This window comes from Lonchura striata, chromosome Z (assembly GCF_046129695.1).
Source record: "Lonchura striata isolate bLonStr1 chromosome Z, bLonStr1.mat, whole genome shotgun sequence".
Classification (NCBI taxonomy): Eukaryota; Metazoa; Chordata; class Aves; order Passeriformes; family Estrildidae; genus Lonchura; species Lonchura striata.
In genome coordinates, this window is record NC_134642.1 from 35,106,804 (window position 1) to 35,124,327 (window position 17,524).

Below are 17,524 nucleotides of genomic sequence, written 5' to 3' on the forward strand. Positions count from 1 at the left end.
AGAGGTCTTTAAAAGAGTAAGTGCCATAGAGTGCACACATCTCACGAGCCAAAAATACTTAATATAACAGCACAACTCCGCTCTTTCTTCTCTTCCCCTAGCAATTACTGGGTTTTTTTCAATCACTGCATTTGACTTAGATGAGATCCTCTGAGTTGCCTCTAGTGTTTGCTTTGAAATTTTTATGTAAAACTACATCTTGCAAGCATGGGAAAAAACAAGCTGATGATATGGGATAGAAACAGCTGCTGCTAGATTCCCCAAAGAAGAAAGAAGATGAATAACCTCAGCAAGGTCACTAGAGATAAACAGCATACTCCTACAGATGCAAATCTGAAGAAATCTGACTGCCTCCAAAACAGATAAGAGAAACAATTACTGCTCTTATGAGCCAACTGCCTTCTGACAGGGATGAGGCAACTGATATAATTCTTCTTCCAGAATGTAGGGAATATTTTGTACAGCATGTACACTGGCATAGCTCCATCCTCTGGTTGCTAGAATAGCAGGAAGCCTACTGCTGGGAGCAGGAGCTGGGGCTGCCCTCTCTGACTCCAAGCCTGCACAGAGGCTCGTCCTCCCAATGCTGTGCTTGGAACACAGCTGAGGCAGAGGATGTGACCTTGGCTAATGCAAGCTGAAATGGCAGATGCTTTCCACCATTTCATTTGCACTGCCTGGAGACTACATGGATAATTAGCTAATGGGTATCACACAAAATCCAAACCCTCTGGGCCCCAGGTCAGCAGAGCACCAGGAATGCAAAACTGCTGAAGCACTTTACAATATGGCATCAGCACATTACTCTTTCTGGCAGTTCCATTTTCTTCCTCATGTTCTACTCTCCAATTTCAGGTTTTGAACCTTCTTGCTTCCTTCAGATTTCTAGGTGGGTTTATGATGGCATCTCAGCTCCTCAGAGCGATACCATTAATGCAACCAGTGACCTTTTAGAGTATAAACATACTGACTAAAGCATGGACTAATTTCCTTGGCTGTGCTATGGGAGAGACCATTTCACAGGATCAGAGTATGGCACAACCTTCCCAAGCTGAGGGAAGGGGAAGGGGCTAATGCTGCTTTAGGTACAGGCTGCTGGGAAGCTCCATGCAGGCTTGCAGATCTGTCCTCTGACAGGTGTAGGATCACAGCACAGCTGCAGTTTTCTCTCCCGTTTGGAAAGCAGTACAGATACTACTAACTAGTTTTTGTACTGTCAGTGTTCTGGCCTCCAAATCTTTGATTCTTATCAATTTAGCAATTCCTTCTTTGTATTGAAATTGAAGACCCAACCAAATCTGCAACACAAATGTAATTGAAATATTTGCATTTACTGGACCTACTTTAAACACAGGCTCTAATATTTTTGTTTACATCTTCCAGTTCTCCAGTGTGATGTCTTCTATTAGGTTCTCCTGGAATCAATAGATCAAACTGAGATATTATGAGATTACAAAGTCCACTCCCTGCTTCCAGCTGCATTTCAAGTTTTGGTTCCTGTGCTTTCTTTCGAGAACTGAATTAGCAATAACTTGTACCTGTCAATCTAATAAAAACTTTCTTCCCTGATGTTGGTATAAGAAGTACCAAAACAACACTTGAAAGATCCACTGCCTCATACAGTTTCATTTATCCCTGAATGCTGACACACAAATATGTAGAAGAAAAATCTTCCAGTTCTCAAATCTTCACTTGAGTGAACTCATATTCTCTGTACCTGAGCATTATTTTTGACCTTTGCTATTTTGTACTTGGCAACAAAATAAAATCAATGCCTTTTTCGTTGAAGTCATCCCAACATCTTGTTTTGTGGAAGAGATTATTAGGGCAGTATTGTTTACCCTGAAAATGCTGAATAAAGGTCTCTTTTCAATAGGTTTAGTTGGATGCATTTGAAAACACCAGTTAGTATTTTAGTGGATTGGAAATGTAACTTCCATAGAATTAAGTCCAAATTAGACTTGTAATTAATATTCTTGAGAATTGCAATAAAATCTCTCTTATGTACTTTTAAGAAACAGCTTAACAGATTATTATCAACCACCTTTTATATTTATTTTAAGAGTTATTAGCTTAATGTGACAGCCTCTAAGTCTTTAGGATGCTTTAAAGAAATAACAGATGGCATTGCTTAAGAACTGCTAAACAAAAGCAAAGAACCTGTTGGGTCTATTAAAGCAAAACCAGCACCCTGAATTTGATATTTTTGCTTAAAACTAGAAGTCAGACTAGAGTAATAAAATTGCAAACACTTTTCTTTCAAAACAGTACTAGGTTAGGAGTTACCAGACACTTTTACACAGCTGAAAAATGTTGATAGAGGCTCAAATTCAAACCTTTCTTTTACCAAAATGGTCTGAATTTTAACAGAGGAAGAGGATATATGTTTGCCCTCTGACTAGCACACCTGAGCGTGTTTGTGAGACAATGTTATTCTGAGTTATGCTGAGTTTCTTTGGTAGTACCATTTTTATAAAAACAACCTGTCCTTTCTCAGGTTTACAGTCCTAAGGTTACTGAGATGCAGCACTCATTTTGGTGCATTAGTCCAAATTCACAAACACAATTTGCAAATACAATTCTTGATTTGGGCAGATTGGTTAAGCTCTACAGCCATGAAAGGGAAATGACTTGCATTCTTGCTAGCTGGGCTGGAAATAGTGCAGTCACATATCTGGAGCATAATTTGGTTAGAAAAATATAATTAATTAGCTAAGAGTTTTGGAATAAGATTTACCAACAACTTTAATGATATTAATGCAATCCTTATGAGAAATTAATATAAAACAATTGTATATTATTGCAACAGCAGCATAGACAGATCCTTTCTTGTGAACAAACAATAGTAATTTTTATAAGCATTCACTTGTAATACAGTCTGTGGTAGGAAAAATAGTGTCATAAAGCTTAATAAAAATAACACTGTTGACAACAATTATACAATAAATTGCACTGATTAATAAGAATTTTAGGCTATAAAGAATTAGTCATCAAACCAGTCTGTAAGAGGAAGAAGTCTGGACTTGAGATAAATTTAAATTAGCATCTGGATCCATAACATCCTGAGGAGACAAAACCAATGCTTCTAGCAGTGTAAAGACCAGGTAAAATCTCTAGAGATTAGATACATAGACTATGGGAAAGAAAGCAATAATATGGATCACCTCCCCAAGCTAACTTAAAAATTTTGGTATGGTTTCTTTAAAACATCTGTAGAAGTTCCGCATTTTTAAGATCTATAGTATAAGATTTATACTATAAATGCATCCAAAAAAAAAAGTGCAGAACCCAATTCTGACCTCACCATTTGGAAAGCAAATAAGACATTAATCAGAAGAAAAACCCCCACCTGAGAACAGGCTCCCAGGTGGGCAGATTTTCATGGCCAGGAGCAGCAAGAGCAGGGGCAGCCAGAGCCATGACAAGGCAGCAGGCAAGCCAGTGACCTCACCAAGGGCAGGCTCTCAGAGTGCCCAAACAAACATGTAGAGAAGGGCCAATAATGGCAAAACAAGGTCAAACAAGAGTCCAGGTTTTCAGTCAAGTCTGTAGAGATGAGTAGGTCAGAAGTGAAGGTAGGAAGCCAAGTCACTGGGTCAGGATCAGCAAGGGCTGTAGCACGCTGTACAGGCACATTCATGGTGCCCCTCTGGCAACGGCCCAAGTTTGAATACAGCTCCCAAGTGAAAGGGAAAGGTGGCCAAGGAGCCACAGCTCCATTACAGCTCCGTTACACTCCTTTCTCCAGGCTACCTGAGGTGTGGGAACTAGTACTGGCCTTGTGCACAGTCAGCTGAGTCCCCAGGCAGTAGAGGAGTGGACCAGTCCGTCTGCTCCCCAGCACCTCTTCCATAAAGCCAGGGCAATCCAGGCATCCCTGTGGCAGGAAACATTTTGCCACCAAGTGAATATTGAGGCCAGTATAGGAGCTCATTTTGATGTCTAGAACAAGGATACAGCTCTAGGTCTTGTTTTTTGGTATTGTGTGGTTTTGAGGGGTTCTTTTTGGTTGGTTGGTTGATTTTTGGTAGGGGGTTTTAGGGTCTTTTTTGTTCTGTTTTGCTTTGGTTTTGTTTTTGTTTTTTGTTTGTTTTGTTTTGGTTTTGGTTTGGTGGGAGGTTTTGTTTGTTTGGTGATGGTTTGTTTGTTTCTTTTTTTTTTTTTTTTTTTTAATTGGGGTAGGAATGGAAAAGAAGAAGGAATTGAAGTTTTGGAGTCCCAGAACAGAAGATGAACTTTCCTGACAAGTTCCTTTTGTCTGTAGGCAAAGGAGGTAACTGTGTCTACATGATGTAACTACACCATCACCTACTGAATTTGCATTTTGTCAACATATTTTTTTCAGAATTACAAATGGAACTGGCATGTAACAGTGACTGGCACAAGCTTATCAGGAGACTGCAGGGTAGCACATGCAAGCAAAACTTTTCTTGATTTCTCAGTAGTATTTCTCAATCCTCACACTACAGATGTGACAAATCTGTGATGATTTTCCACGACAATGGCACAACAAACAATTGCTAGTTTAAAACAGATTAAACAAACAGGACAGGAGTTAACACTTTAAATGATAGCTTTTCCATTTCGCAGTGCTTTTACCTGCCCCTAAGATGGTGGTTTAACACCTTGGAATGGAGTGAGGTGAGCAAGCTGGTGTCTTCTGCTGGCTTCAGCAGTCAGATCTCAGAGAACCTGACAGCTGGGAGTACATTTCCTTGACTTGAGCAGTGGTTTACAACCCAGTTATCCGGGGTACAGAATTTGCTTTTGACTTTTGCCAAGCAGCTTCCCATCATACAACAGAAGTTTGTTCTCCCAGGTCTCTGGGGGCGTGCAGCAATGGATTAGGTGGCAATAAATCATGGCACGGCCTAAAGGCAAGCAAGGCTGGCACGGGAACCCACACAATGCCAATTTGTCAGACAGCAGCAACCCCATGATATGCGGCTTGGCACACGGAGGATTTAACGAGCTCGAACGAAAATACTAGGGGAAGATCCAGGGCAGGGCAGGGCAGGATATCCATCACATCCTCCGTGAAGCAATTCTGCTGGCAGAGCCCCGTGCGAGCCCCGGTGCTGGGGCACGCCGGGGTCAGGACACGCCGGGCCCGGAATGGGCCGGGGCCGGAATGGGCCGGGGCCGGAATGGGCCGGGGCCGGAATGGGCCGGGGTCAGGCCGGGCCGGGGCCGGAATGGGCCGGGGTCAGGCCGGGCCGGGATCAGGCCGGTCCGGGATCAGGCCGGGCCGGGATCAGGCCGGGCCGGGGCCGGAATGGGCCGGGATCAGGCCGGGCCGGGCCGGGGCCGGAATGGGCCGGGGTCAGGCCGGGCCGGGGTCAGGCCGGGCCGGGGTCAGGCCGGGCCGGGGCCGGAATGGGCCGGGGTCAGGCCGGGCCGGGATCAGGCCGGGCCGGGGCCGGAATGGGCCGGGGTCAGGCCGGGCCGGGATCAGGCCGGTCCGGGATCAGGCCGGGCCGGGATCAGGCCGGGCCGGGATCAGGCCGGGCCGGGGCCGGAATGGGCCGGGGTCAGGCCGGTCCGGGATCAGGCCGGGCCGGGATCAGGCCGGGCCGGGATCCTGCGTGCGGCTGGGACAGGACACGCGGACACTGCCGTTGCCAGGCAACCGCCTCGCGCCCAGCCCGAGCCCTTCCTACCCTCACCCGCGGTCGGCCGCGCGCTCCCATTGGCTGTCGCCGCACGGCGCACGGCTCCCATTGGGGGTCCGCCGCCCCTGCCGCGTCCCCATTGGCGCGCCGCCCTCTGCCCACGCCGCGTCACTTTCTCACGCCATTCCCCCCGCCCGCCCGGCCCGCCGCGCGCCGGTCGGGGGGCGGGACATGGGGAGTCCGCGGCTGTGATTGGCGGGCAGCGCTGCCGCTCAGACCACGAGCCGGGCGGCGGGCGGCGCGGCTGCTTAAAGGGGCCGCACGCCCGCCGGAGGCTGGTGCTGTCTTGAGTGCGTGCGGAGTCACACCGGGAGCGACACCGGGAGCGACACCGGGAACGACACCGGGAACGACACCGGGAGCCATCACCTCCGACGGGTGAGCGCGGCTGTGGCCGCGGAGACACTCGGGCCGGGGGCGAAGGGCTGCGGAGCCGCGTGGGGAAGCACGCGAAGGGCGGCGGGGCTGGAGGGGGAGCCGCACGCAGGGTCGGCATAGCTGGGAGCGGCTTTCCAGTGGATGCGAGCGCCTTCGGAGGAACGCCCGTAGCGGGGCAAGGAGGGAATAAAACAATTTTTAAAACGAGAAGCAAAAGGGAAAAAAAGGATAAAATACACCCAAAAAAGGTGCGTCAGGGCGTCCTACCTTAGGTGTTACCTTGCATCCCGCGCCAGCCGCTGTACGGAGCATCACGGCCCGTAGGGCGGTGCAGCGAGCGAGGCTCCCTGCCCGGGCAATCAGGTGCGTCCCGAAGGAACCGCATCCCGGAATGGGAGTCCCGGCCGCTGCCTGCTGTCCTGCGCTCGGGGGAGGCCCCCGGCTGTGTGAGCTGCTCTGAGCGGCTGCTGCGGGGCTCCGCCGGGTTCTACCCCCGTCTCGGAGGCAGCCGAGAAGCCTTCGGTGTGTCCCTTAATTGCCTCCCAATGTCGCGACAGCGTCGACCCCCAAGCCGGGAAAAGCGTATTGAGCGTGTCTCCCTGCCCATGCCACCACCCGTCGCCCATGCGGAGGCAGCCAGGTGCTGCCCCAGGGGATACCGCCGCCTTCTTTCCTGATGGCGTTTGCCGCAGGGTGTGGGCATTCCGGCGCCCAGCCGTGTCGTGACGGAGTCCTGTGGTTAGATGTGCCGCCATCCCCTTGGGTGGGACCGCACGGCTGCGGCCAAGGTTCCGTCCCGCGGCTCTGCGCTGTTTGCCGGTCTCCCGGCGATGAGCGAGCATCCCGCGGGGATGCCCGTGCTGGCCCTTCCCGGCGCCCGCAGCGGAGCGTCCCGCCGGGCTGTGGCAGCGGCCCGGGCGGGCGCGGCGACCTCTGGTGGCGGCACGGGTGTCGTGCGCGCGGTGTCGCCCGAGGGCCCGCGCGGGGACGAGTCGGTCACGTCGCAGCTGCCGCGGGCACGGCCCGTCTCACGGCTCCTCTGGAGCCAAAGGCATCCCTTACAGCAAACAAGGCCGGGGCTTATTTCCTACCTTTGAGTAAAGTGTTCCTTTAGAATTAAAAACTTAGGAGGGAAATAACAGGCAATTCGTTGACGTAATACGCTCAAATTCCTAAGAAAGACAATAATGCCACCAGGTGTTTACAAGTGAACATGTTTCTGGTATCACAAGCAGAAAGAAGTGGCTTGTCTTATGCTTCTCGTTCATTCCCAGCAGAACCATAAGGAGACACAAAACAAAGCATGTTTCTCATTTCCATGAATCAAAGAATTTGGGCTTGTTATTATTTTAAAACAAATCCTACTTCTGAGACGGTTTCCATTTTCAGTAAAAACTCAATGATAGGATGTTTTTCTGTTGTTTGACCAGGAAGAGAAAAGACTGTCTGTTTTACACTGAGTAAACTTTTTTTTTTCCCTGTAATGACTGACTTAAGGTGTCATATATCCCATTTCCTTCAGTGGTCAGAGTACACTTACAAAGCAGTGCTTCTCATGGCAGCACAGCCTGGCAGCCCAGACTGCCACTCTAGGTGTGACTGGTGAGCTTGGTATTTGGTGAGCCTGGGAACACAAAATAAACACCCACCCTTTAGTTGTGTTCTACATAAAGTTTTCTGATGACACTACTGCAGCAAGTAAAATCAACTGAATACCAGTTTTGGCACCTCAAAGTAGCAAGCACAGAAAACACTGGTTTTCATCAGCTCTCATCAATAATGTAATTCCTTTCAGCATACTGATTTTCCCAGTAATTCACTGCGTGATTTTCCCAGTAATTCACTGCTTGGTTAAAAGCTGCTGTTCTCCTACGCCCATTATTGGTCAAGCCCATTACATGCTCCATGCAGGCTTCAGGGAGACCTCCCTGCACCCTTTTCAGTACTTACAATGAGCTTATTAAAAATCAGAGGGAGAGGGACTTCTTGCAAGAATGCGTAGTGACTGGACAAGGGGGAATGGTTTCAAACAGAGAGTACATTTAGATGAGATAATGGGGAAGAAATTCTTTAGGGTGAGGGTAGTGAGGCACTGGCCAGTTTGCCCGGAGGAGCTGTGAATGCCACATCCCTGCAAGTGCTTAAAGTCAGGCTGGATACACTGAGCCAACCTAGTCTAGTAGAAGGTGTGCCAGCCCATGGCGGGGGGATTGGAATGAGATTATCTCCAAGTTCCTTTCCAACTCAAGTTATTCAATGATTTCTGTATAAATCTTAAATAAAGTTAGGCCTTTTGAGATTTTCTGCAGCCTACAACTTGAAGCTTTCTGGCCCTTGGAGCAGCAATGAACTCTACTCTGGCGACGTGGCCACCCTCACCGTGGCTGCTAGGCACTGATGAGCTGGAATTTCCTTTCTGAAAAAAAAACCGAGATGTTTTGTGTCAGAAAGAGAGCTGAAATGCAAAGCGCTTTTCCCAGCTGGTACCTTGTGATCTCTCTGTGGGCAGTGTATCTACACTCAGGTGGGAGCCAGAAAGTGTCTTCGTGCATTGGCTGTGCAGATCTGGGGTACGAGGCAGCTCTTGGCGGCAGGTTTAGTCCCGGCGCTGCTGTGTGCCGTGACTCGGTCGCGGTGCGGGGCAGGGCCATCCCCCGCTGCCCGCGGCTCCCGGGCGCTCTCCTGTGGTTCAGCCGCTCCGCAAACAGCATCAGCCTGCTGCTGTACCGTAACAAATTCCAAATCCTGCCCGACAGCTTCCAGCAGGCAAGAGTAATTACGGGTTTGCTCAGTTTGTGGGCTGTTTGGGGCTTTTTTATCTGTGTAGTGGACTTTAGAACAAGATACGGCGATACGACACTGCTCCGCTTTGCAAATAGAAGCGAAGTGCCGAGGGCTTGTCCAAAATAACAAAGACGGCCAAGATCACACAGGAAGCCGACCCACACCGGGGGTTTGGGTGCTGGCGGATTCAGTTTTGCTTCCTGAGGGAGTTTCTGCCCCGTGCCAGCCGGCGGGGCCGACCGCGCTGGGGCGGGGCGGGGCGCACGCTCGCTGCCGCGGCGCGCATGCGCACCGCCCGAGGAGGCGGCCATGGGATTCCGCAGCGTGTAAGAGGCGGGCGGCGGTGGGGCGCGGGGCTCGGCTCGGCTCGGCTCGGCTCGGCTCGGCTCGGCTCGGCTCGGCTCGGCTCGGCTCGGCTCGGCCTAGCCCAGCCTAGCCTAGCGTGGCCTATAGCCTGGGGCTGCGGCGCGCTGAGCACCCTCTTGGCACATTGCGCGGCTCCTGCCCGGCCCCTGGGTGGGTTTTGGATAACCTTGCCGGGGCGCGGGGGCGGCAGCACGGGACACAAGCAAGGCGAAATTGGTGCTTTTGCTTAAAACTGCGCAGTGCCTTTACGCAGCTGGTTCTGGCTTCTGGAAGCTTGGAGCCGGGCACGGAAGGGACGAGTGCCGTGTCAGGGTGTAAGCTGAGGAGGATGGTGCCGGGCTGTGTAATGGAGGGAGGATTGAAGTCATGGGGTGCAGTGTGTCCTTGGGGAGTAGTAAATCGCAAATGTGGCGACAGGAAAGTTGTGGGGTTAGAATAAGGAAACTCGTCCTGTCAGGGAGAACATTGTTCATCTCAGCTCATGAGATACTCCTTCACGTGTGGTATTATCCAGTGTTCTGGAATGCCAGAATAGAGTTTGCAACAAACAGAAAAAAAAAAAAATAACACAACTCATGAAAACAAAAACTAAAAGAGCCACCCCACACAGAAATAATTCTGCCTTGTTGCAAGTGTAAACAAAACAAAGTAACCTTTGTTTAAAAATAAAAATGATTTTGAAGAGTCCTGGCCTATCTTAAGATGGTGATTTCCTAGTAAGGGTTTTCAATTAGGAATGCTAATAAAAATATACAATGTTTCTAGCATGGTTATATGCAAAATTGATACTTTGCATATAAACAGAAGTAAGATAATGAACATTAGTTTCTCAAACACTTAACACTTGGTGTGTATTTTGTTTCAGAAATATAGCTTGGGTTTAACCTACTTCTGTTCATCTCCAGGGCTGAAATGTGTATTTTCACTTAATAAAATCTTATAAAACTAATGATGTTTACAGTATGCTTGTACTGAAGCTTCACCAGAGGCAAAGGCTTGCATTCTGCAAATGATGTTATAGAGTACACGCAACACAACTTTTTCCTTACAATTACAGGAACTAAAAGTAGGCTCCTCTAAATATATGTGAGTAAATCATGTGGTTTTGTGGTTTTCTTTTTTTTTTTCCTTAAAGATCTGCCACGATGCCTGGGTCTCTTCCAGTGAATACTGAATCCTGTTGGCCCAAAGATGTGGGAATTGTGGCACTGGAAATATATTTTCCTTCTCAGTATGTTGACCAGACAGAGCTGGAGAAGTATGATGGCGTGGATGCTGGGAAGTACACCATTGGGCTAGGCCAGGCAAGGATGGGGTTCTGCTCTGACCGTGAGGATATCAATTCCCTCTGCTTGACCGTGGTTCAGAAGCTCATGGAGAGGAATAACCTTTCCTATGATTGTATTGGGAGATTAGAAGTTGGAACGGAGACTATAATTGACAAGTCAAAATCTGTGAAGACTGTCCTGATGCAGCTCTTTGAAGAGTCTGGTAATACAGATGTAGAAGGAATCGACACCACCAATGCATGCTATGGAGGCACTGCTGCTCTTTTTAATGCTATTAATTGGATTGAGTCCAGTTCCTGGGATGGTAAGTCAGGGGTATTTTCTTGAAAAGTTATATCATCCTTATATCAGCCTGCCCTACAATGACAGTGGTCATGTTTAACCATATAAACAAAATTCAGAGGGTAAACTGTTTTTCTCTTCTAAAGTCTTAAATGCACTGAGCATTTGCCACTTCAGTTACATGACATGAATAATGACATAGCAACTAATGTAAACATCTTCTGTAAATTTTGGTGATTGCCAGTTGAAATGTGGGAGAAAGGTCAAAATTGAAGAGCCCTTTATTCTTGGTGTCATGTCCTCAATAACTAGTGTAAAATTGCTGGTGGATGTTAAGATGTACCAGACTTGTGGCTCCTTCTCACCATTTTTCCTATGTTTTTTCCAGGACGCTATGCCCTCGTGGTGGCTGGAGACATTGCTGTGTATGCCTCTGGAAATGCCAGGCCCACTGGGGGAGCTGGTGCTGTTGCCATGCTGGTTGGCCCAAATGCACCCCTGATTCTGGAGAGAGGTTAGTCCTGTGGGAGAACATACACTGTTCAGATCAGATTACTGCATTTGCCCTAGAGCATCTTCCTGGTTTTTGTGCCTTGCTGAAGTGGCAGATTAACTCCCATTAATGTCAGAAGTTGTTCTGTGTCTCCTCTTGCTCTGGGCTAACTCAGCCAAGTCCAGTTACAGGACACAGCAGGGAACAAGTAGAGATGTTCCTATTTGTTTATTTCCTTGAGGATTCTCCAGTACAATTGATAAGAGTAATACTAGAGCTGAATAAAACAACATTCTACTTCTAGGACAATATGACAATCTTTTTTTGCATGTGTTTGTCATGCTCAGTCCTACATTGCTTTACAGGCTATGGAGAACTGTGTGAAATCTTACCTTAAAAGACCAGAAGTGCCATGAAAAACAGCTGAACTGGGTCCAAAACTGCTTCTTTTCCCACATGTGTCAACTGACACATCCCAATTGACTCAAAGCAGCTGAATAAACTAATTTTCAACTTTTGTCGATTTTTGTCACCAGGGTTGCGTGGAACCCACATGCAGCATGCGTACGACTTCTATAAACCAGACATGGTCTCTGAATATCCTGTAGTGGATGGCAAGCTCTCCATACAGTGCTACCTCAGTGCATTGGACCGCTGCTACACCGTCTATCGCAACAAAATCCACGCCCAGTGGCAAAAGGGTGCGTAGCCTCTCCTGATGATACTGCAAGACTGGCAGATGCTTGAGTGTGTACCACATAGGCAGTTTCAGTATCTGATCTAAAAACTAGTCTCTGAGTTTCTTCATGTTTGTACGTTCTGAAGTGATTGAAATATTTGCTTTCTCCTGTAAGAAATTATTTATTTTTGTTCTGCCATGGTTAAACTCCTGACAGTCTGTAAGCAATAGTCTGTACAGGCATTTGTTGGGGTAAGATATAATGCCTTGGTCAAAAGCATACTATTACACACCTCCATCCAGGCTTTTAAGAAACTTAGGTTAATACTTAAATGTTTTGTAATTATACTGATTTTTTTTTAACCCAATATGTTTAGTAATTGCTTCAATTATATTAAGAGGCATAAGTGTGAAGAGAAGCAAATTAAGTAGATTATTATGTCAAAATGCTGGGTAGAAATACAGAGACCCTATTAAACATAGCTTTTTGTTCTAGAGAAAGAGCAAACATCATTAGCTGGTGCATAAGGTGGTAAAAAAAAGAATTTTTAAAAAGAAGCAGTGCAGTGTGTTAAAGTGCACTTGACAGCAGTAGTGTTACTTGTATGTTTGTGTCTCTGCTATACCAATGTTACAATGACTGGTGTCCTGCCAGCTCCCTGCTTTATTTCTGTAATTTGAGTACTAAATAGAGGTTGTAACATAACACTTCTGCCACTTCCAGAGGGGACAGACAGACGTTTCACCTTGAATGACTTTGGATTCATGATCTTCCATTCTCCATACTGTAAACTGGTACAAAAATCTGTGGCTAGACTCTTGCTGAATGACTTTCTCAGTGACCAGAGCCCAGAAACAGCAAATGGTGTTTTCAGTGGTCTTGAAGCTTTCAGGTGAGAATGGCTGCTGTCTTCCTTGTCCACACAATCTGTAACACATCCAAGGTGTGTTTTTACTTTCTGCTATTTAGTAACTGTTTCTGAACTTTTTTTTTTTTTTGTCTTTTGAATAGGGATATAAAACTTGAAGATACATACTTTGACAGAGATGTGGAAAAAGCTTTTATGAAAGCTAGTGCAGAGCTCTTCAATCAGAAAACCAAAGCTTCATTACTTGTATCCAATCAGAATGGAAATATGTATACCCCTTCAGTCTATGGTTGCCTTGCCTCTCTTCTAGCTCAGTAAGTATAAAATTGGGAAAAGGTGTTTATGAATAAGGTCATAAGAAGTTTTTTCAGAAAGTCTTTCGTAAAAGCGTTATCTAGCAAACCTTTTCCTGTGAGATTGCCTTAAGCAGAAAAACTGAAGTTAAAACACAATTCTGCACATATATTCAGTTCAGGTGACACACAGATTGAAAATGCCTATGTCAGAAGCTGTTGCAAAACAGCTGCTTACTGCCTTGCAAAGTAGTATCTTATTTGTAAGGTAGTGTCTGTTCTCAGCTCCAACTTTCCCCCTCTTCCTTCCTCTAGAAACTTTCCTGAAGTGGAAAAAAATCTGAATGTCTTTTCTGTCTTACTATAATAAGTAAAGCCAAATTAAATAAGCAGTAAATTAATTTTTCTTTTCAAATACTGCCTTTTACAAAATCATATTAAATTTATATTAAACCACTCCTCCTGGGTTTTTTTCTTTGTTTTTTTTTTTTCTTTTTTCTTTATTTTTCTTTATTCTGATATTGTCTTCCAAGATGCCTTCATTTTTTTGGCTTTAGTTTGCTTAAGAGTGAAATCTGTCTGCCTTCATCATATTTTGGGCATTTCTCATGTATGTTTTGCTCTAGGCAGCTTTCAAATTCATCACATAACAGCAGTGTTTGAATTTGGTTTTTTTTAAGGTCAGCATTTATGCACATAGTATGCTAAATGTGTATAGGGTTTTATAGACACTGTAATTTGCTGATTGCTTTTTCAAAGCTAGATGCAGTTTCTAGTTATTTAGAACTGGAACTTTGGCTTAGTTCTGACTTCAAAAAGCTGTTGTATGATTTGCAGGTACTCCCCAGAGCAGCTTGCGGGACAGAGAATCAGTGTGTTCTCATATGGCTCTGGTTTTGCTGCTACCCTGTATTCCATCAGGGTCACACAGGATGCCACTCCTGGTGAGTGACTGGAGGTGATGTCATCTGCCCCCCTTGCTCAGCTTGCTCTTCATGCCTTGTTGCACAACCTACTAGCATAAGGAAACCTGCAGGGCAGTTCCTTAATGACAGCAGTGCCACACTGAGAATGTCCAGCTCCAGGGAGTGTTTAAGTGTCTCCTTGAACAAATAAATAATAGTCTTCAAACTCTGTTAAACATATTGAGTTGGTAATTGGGAATATTCTAAATGATTTATACTTCAGATTCTATAATGCAAAGTACTTTGTATGTTCACATACTACTGTGCAGTTCTCGGTACTGACTCTACCTTACATGATGGTTCTATATTGCAGGTTCTGCACTGGACAAAATAACTGCTAGCCTTTCTGATCTTAAAACAAGACTTGACTCAAGAAAATGTATTGCACCTGATGTCTTTGCTGAAAACATGAAGCTCAGACAGGAAACACATCATTTGGGTAAGAACCTAATAAATGTCAATCATTCCTAGTCTTTGAGCAAAATGCTTATCACTTAATCCGCCAGACTTTAAATGATGGGGGTGTAGAACGAAGGAAATGTCCAACCCTTTCTGCTTCTAAGTAGCTTGTGTTCATTTCGCCCAACATGTCTGAAGCAAAAATGGTGGATTATTTTTTTTCTGTCTCAGTGCATCCAATCTGCAAAGGCCTATGTTGGGTGAGACTCTTACCAGGAAACAACTAAGAATGTGTTATTCCCTTTCTTACAGCCAACTATATTCCACAGTGTTCAGTGGAGGATCTCTTTGAAGGAACATGGTATCTTGTGCGTGTGGATGAAAAACACAGGAGGACTTATGCCCGGCGCCCACTCATGAGTGATGGACCTCTGGAAGCAAGAGTTGGAGTTGTCCACCCAGGCGTTGTTCATGAGGTGAACACTCGGCACTCTTTTAAAATTTGATGTAAATGGTGGAACCATTTACATATTTGTCTTAGCATGTGCATGTATGTTAAGAGGAAGTGGTTTTACAAGTTACATTGAATACTTTGTTAACACGTGTAACATACAAGCCAGAAGTAAAAAGTTGAAACGGCAATTTTAAAAAGTACATTTCATCATAAAAAGAACTAAACTGCACAAGAATGAAAGAGGAACAAACTGGCTCTTCTCACACGATCTGTTTGCATGAAGCATGACCAATTTGATTGACTTAAGGCCAAGCCATCCATTGTAGCATGAATGTTGTTTGAGAGTTGGACTAGCCATGAACTATGAATGTCTGTGAACTAGAAAACTGTATTTAATGTTTTTTTTCCCTTCTTCTTAGCACATCCCAAGCCCTGCTAAGAAAGTGCCAAGAATCCCTGCAACAACAGAATCTGAAGGCGTTACTGTTGCCATTTCCAATGGGGAGCATTAAGATACCTCTGTGAGGTGGGGAAAGAAACAAGGTGTGAGGGCAGGGTGAGAGAGAGAGAAAAAGGATTGCAGTAACACTGAAGTTTCAGTGTACACTAGTACTTAATTGGAGCATGAAAAAACTGTTTAGGCTCCTTGAAAAAAATCATCATAATATGGTGTGCTGATTTTGTAGTATTTTCAGAACACTAAAATCAGGAGTATATTGGAGATAGAAGGGCTTGCCAGGTGCTGTGGGGATTCCTTAAAATGTCTGAACTTTAATTGCTGAGAAGCAGCTGTAGTCTGTTACAAAATCTCCATACACAGAAAGGAAAAAAAAAGGAATCTTCTGCCTGCTCTTCCATGTAAAATGACTTGAAACTTACACTGTTAACTTCTACTAGATTCAAGTGTGTGCAAAACAGTCCAAGCTTTTAATGTTAGGGTTCTCAGTGCCTTGACAATAAGCAGTCAACCTTCTGAATACTGCAATTCTCTTTCACTTTATCACCTTCCCTTTCATCTCCCAGTCTGCTTCCCTCACCCCATTACTTTGGGACAGGCACAGAACTAAGAACATCCATTGCTGGAATAGAGCCTCTCTTCCCTGTCAAAGTGACTGGATCAAGAACAGCTAGGCTGACAAGTGGTTTTCTTAGAAGAAATTCTGTGATCCACTGTGTTAGTTACTATGTAATTCCTCCTAATAGCTTTTGTGATTTATACCTGCCATTTAAGTCACAGGAGACTGACAGGAAAGACAATGAAGAAGGGAGGTAGTAAATTTTTTATTCTAAAGAAAGGGGATCATTCATTTGACACAATAATAGATGGTTTAATAGAATATCCAAGATAGCAGAATTATCAAATAAAATTTAGAGCTATTGTGGAGCTGTTTTAATTGGCAAACGAAGAGAGTGACTTTGTCTGGAATGCTAGTCTGTTGGTTGTCTTTTATATAATACATTTCCAAAAGACTTTCTAGCTTTGAATCTGGCTTTGTACTTTGAAGTCCTTCTCACTATTGGTAATACTGTAGGAGTGGAGTCTTTTATTTCTTTCCCACCTTCCCTAAGTGTGTGAGCTAAAGCTATCCATTTTGCAAGCAGTAGATAGATTTACAGTGGTTATGGGGAGTCCATTCTGGTAGATTTTTAAAGCCCAGATTGGAAATGAACTATGATATGAGCCTTTTAAGCTTGTAATATATATATATATACATACATACATATATATGTATATATATATTTAAGTTGAACTAATGTACAGAATGAAGTTTCAATGAATTTATTTCTTTGCTAATTCTACAAAGCTACATTATCTAATATAAAGTAGCAAAAAATTATTTCTGTTAATTACATTTTTTGTGTGTGTGTGTAATGAAGTATTTGTATTACCTGTCACTCACTAGGATTTGATAACTTGCTGTATTTGTACAGTCAAGCCTTGGTAAAATAGTTGTTTATTATAAATTGATGAATACTAATCTGTTTGTTCTGCTGAAAATGATGGAGCAATGCATGATGATAGTGTTTTTGCAAGTATTTTGGTTTAGGTTGCCCTCATGAAACTTAATCTTAGCACCTGTAAAACAAACTGTCATGGAACAAAGTCCATTGCTGGCAGTGGACAAGCCAAGAAGTGAGCTACTGGCACAGGTCTCACATGTCTGTGAGGCTGATCCTTTATTAAAATAAAGTTTGAGATATTTGAAATCTGTTGGAGTAGTGCTGACTTGGTTTTTTAGGATGGATTTATTTTTCTTTAACAGGAAAGAGGAAGCTGGCTCTGGTAAAAACCCAGAGTTGTGGGGTCACAAGCTGTGTGGACATTATGCATCTTTCTGCTTAATAATTCCATTAAAAAAGTGGAAAAAAAGAGTTGCTTAGGCTGGTGTAGAACAGTTTTATCAGGGCTGTGTTTCAAGACAACTTAAAATTCTTTTATATGGAAACTGTTTATAGTGGAGGAATTAATGCCCACTTTATGAAATGGAATTAATTACCGTTTTATAAAAATTCGTATTGTTTAATTACCCTCAGGAATTCTGTGAAGGAGGCTTGGTTCTTGCTTTGTACACACTTGAGCCTCACTGAGTCCAACTTCCG

The 17,524-nt window shown here is 44.9% G+C and overlaps 2 protein-coding genes across 3 annotated transcripts in view; both read left to right on the plus strand.

Moving 5' to 3' along the window:
* FGF10 (fibroblast growth factor 10) overlaps positions 1–17,524 on the plus strand; it is a 525,855-nt gene that overhangs the window by 340,988 nt on the left and 167,343 nt on the right. The window lies entirely within an intron of this gene.
* HMGCS1 (3-hydroxy-3-methylglutaryl-CoA synthase 1) lies at positions 5,900–17,131 on the plus strand. 2 transcript variants are annotated; one of them, XM_021553901.3, is made up of 10 exons: positions 5,900–6,050; positions 10,336–10,793; positions 11,160–11,285; positions 11,801–11,965; positions 12,668–12,836; positions 12,956–13,126; positions 13,943–14,049; positions 14,384–14,509; positions 14,782–14,945; positions 15,343–17,131. In XM_021553901.3, the coding sequence occupies exons 2-10, from the start codon at positions 10,346–10,348 to the stop codon at positions 15,433–15,435; spliced, it is 1,569 nt and encodes a 522-aa protein (XP_021409576.2). In that variant the 5' UTR covers positions 5,900–6,050; positions 10,336–10,345; the 3' UTR covers positions 15,436–17,131. The 2 variants fall into 2 exon arrangements, with proteins under 2 accessions (XP_021409576.2, XP_021409575.2); XM_021553900.3 differs by lacking the exon at positions 5,900–6,050 and adding an exon at positions 9,107–9,160.

Bases quoted from the DNA above. Each gene is read 5' to 3' on its own strand.
- HMGCS1 (XM_021553900.3), top strand. The intron at 11,286-11,800 runs GTTAGTCCTGTG...TTTTGTCACCAG, and splicing joins ACCCCTGATTCTGGAGAGAG to GGTTGCGTGGAACCCACATG. The intron at 11,966-12,667 runs GTGCGTAGCCTC...TGCCACTTCCAG, and splicing joins CCACGCCCAGTGGCAAAAGG to AGGGGACAGACAGACGTTTC.